This window comes from Borostomias antarcticus (genome assembly GCF_949987555.1).
Source record: "Borostomias antarcticus genome assembly, contig: scaffold_792, whole genome shotgun sequence".
NCBI lineage: Eukaryota > Metazoa > Chordata > Actinopteri > Stomiiformes > Stomiidae > Borostomias > Borostomias antarcticus.
This window is the reverse complement of record NW_028175668.1, coordinates 12,501-13,513: the sequence shown is the minus strand read 5'-3', so window position 1 is coordinate 13,513 and position 1,013 is coordinate 12,501. Positions and strand designations below refer to the sequence as shown.

Here is a 1,013-nt window from a genome sequence, read left to right as displayed (position 1 = left end):
GTGGATGGAGTGATGAATGGGGCGGGTTGGGAGAGAGGCCTGTCACTGCCAAGGATAGAGGTAGGGTGTGTGTGCACACGCGAGTGTATGTGTGTGCATGTGTGTGTGCATGCGAGTGTATGTGCATTCATGTGTGTGTGCATGCGTGTGTGTGCACGTGCAAGTGTATTTGCGTGCGAGTGTACGTGTGTGCATGTGTGTGTGCGTGCGAGTGCATGTGTGTGCATGCGTGTGTGAGTGTGTGTGTGTGCATGCGCGTGTGTGAGTGTGTGTGTGTGTGTGCGTGCGAGTGTATGTGTGTGTGTGTGAGTGTGTGTGTGCATGCGTGTGTGTGTGTGTGTGTGTGTGTGTGTGCATGTGTGTGTGTGTGTGTGTGTGTGTGTGTGTGTGAGTGTGTGTGTGTGTACCTTCATGACCGGCTGGGCGAAGTACTTGGCGCTCCAGTCACAGAGTCCGGTCTGCAGGGTGGCGCTGATGTAGCTCCGGTGGCCCGCGGGGTCGTCCCCGTCATCGCCGGCCTGGACGCACAAACACGCAGACGCCATCTTTGAGACACCATGTTTGGAGACGCCATGTTTGAGATGCCATAGCTGTGTTCGGAATCGCTCCCTCGTTCCCTCACTCCCTATTCCCTATATAGGGTTCACCATGTAGTGAACTACCTAGGGAACGGAGAAAATGTAGGGTACATGCACTGTTCCCTGCAAATCAAGACAAATTGTGGGTAATAAATAGTGGACTATATAGGGAACGAACATTCCGTGGAGAATTCGGACACTACAAACAAAATGGCTGACGCCCTATATAGTGACTAGGGAGCGATTCCGAACACAGCTCATGTCAGATCTGTCCGTCGGGTGCCGTACGCTCGTGCGGCGCCCGTTTAAAAAGTCGGGACGCCGCCGTCTCCTCGACGACAGGGTTTTCCCAACCTGGGGTCCAAGCCCCACTCAGGGGGGCGCCAACGACCGACGACCACAAGCCTACTGAGCTACAATTACACATATAGAAAC

The 1,013-nt window shown here is 54.3% G+C and overlaps 1 protein-coding gene across 1 annotated transcript in view; it reads right to left on the bottom strand.

Annotated features, from left to right (window-relative positions):
- Window positions 1-407: 407 nt before the first annotated feature.
- The window catches only part of LOC311329371 (regulatory-associated protein of mTOR-like), a gene marked incomplete at both ends in the record, with an annotated part of 12,291 nt that continues 11,685 nt past the window's right edge, over window positions 408-1,013 (bottom strand). Inside the window, one exon of the mRNA XM_084463227.1 lies at window positions 408-518. Coding sequence (XP_084319353.1) covers window positions 408-518 — 111 coding nt within the window. The remainder of the gene's footprint in view (window positions 519-1,013) is intronic.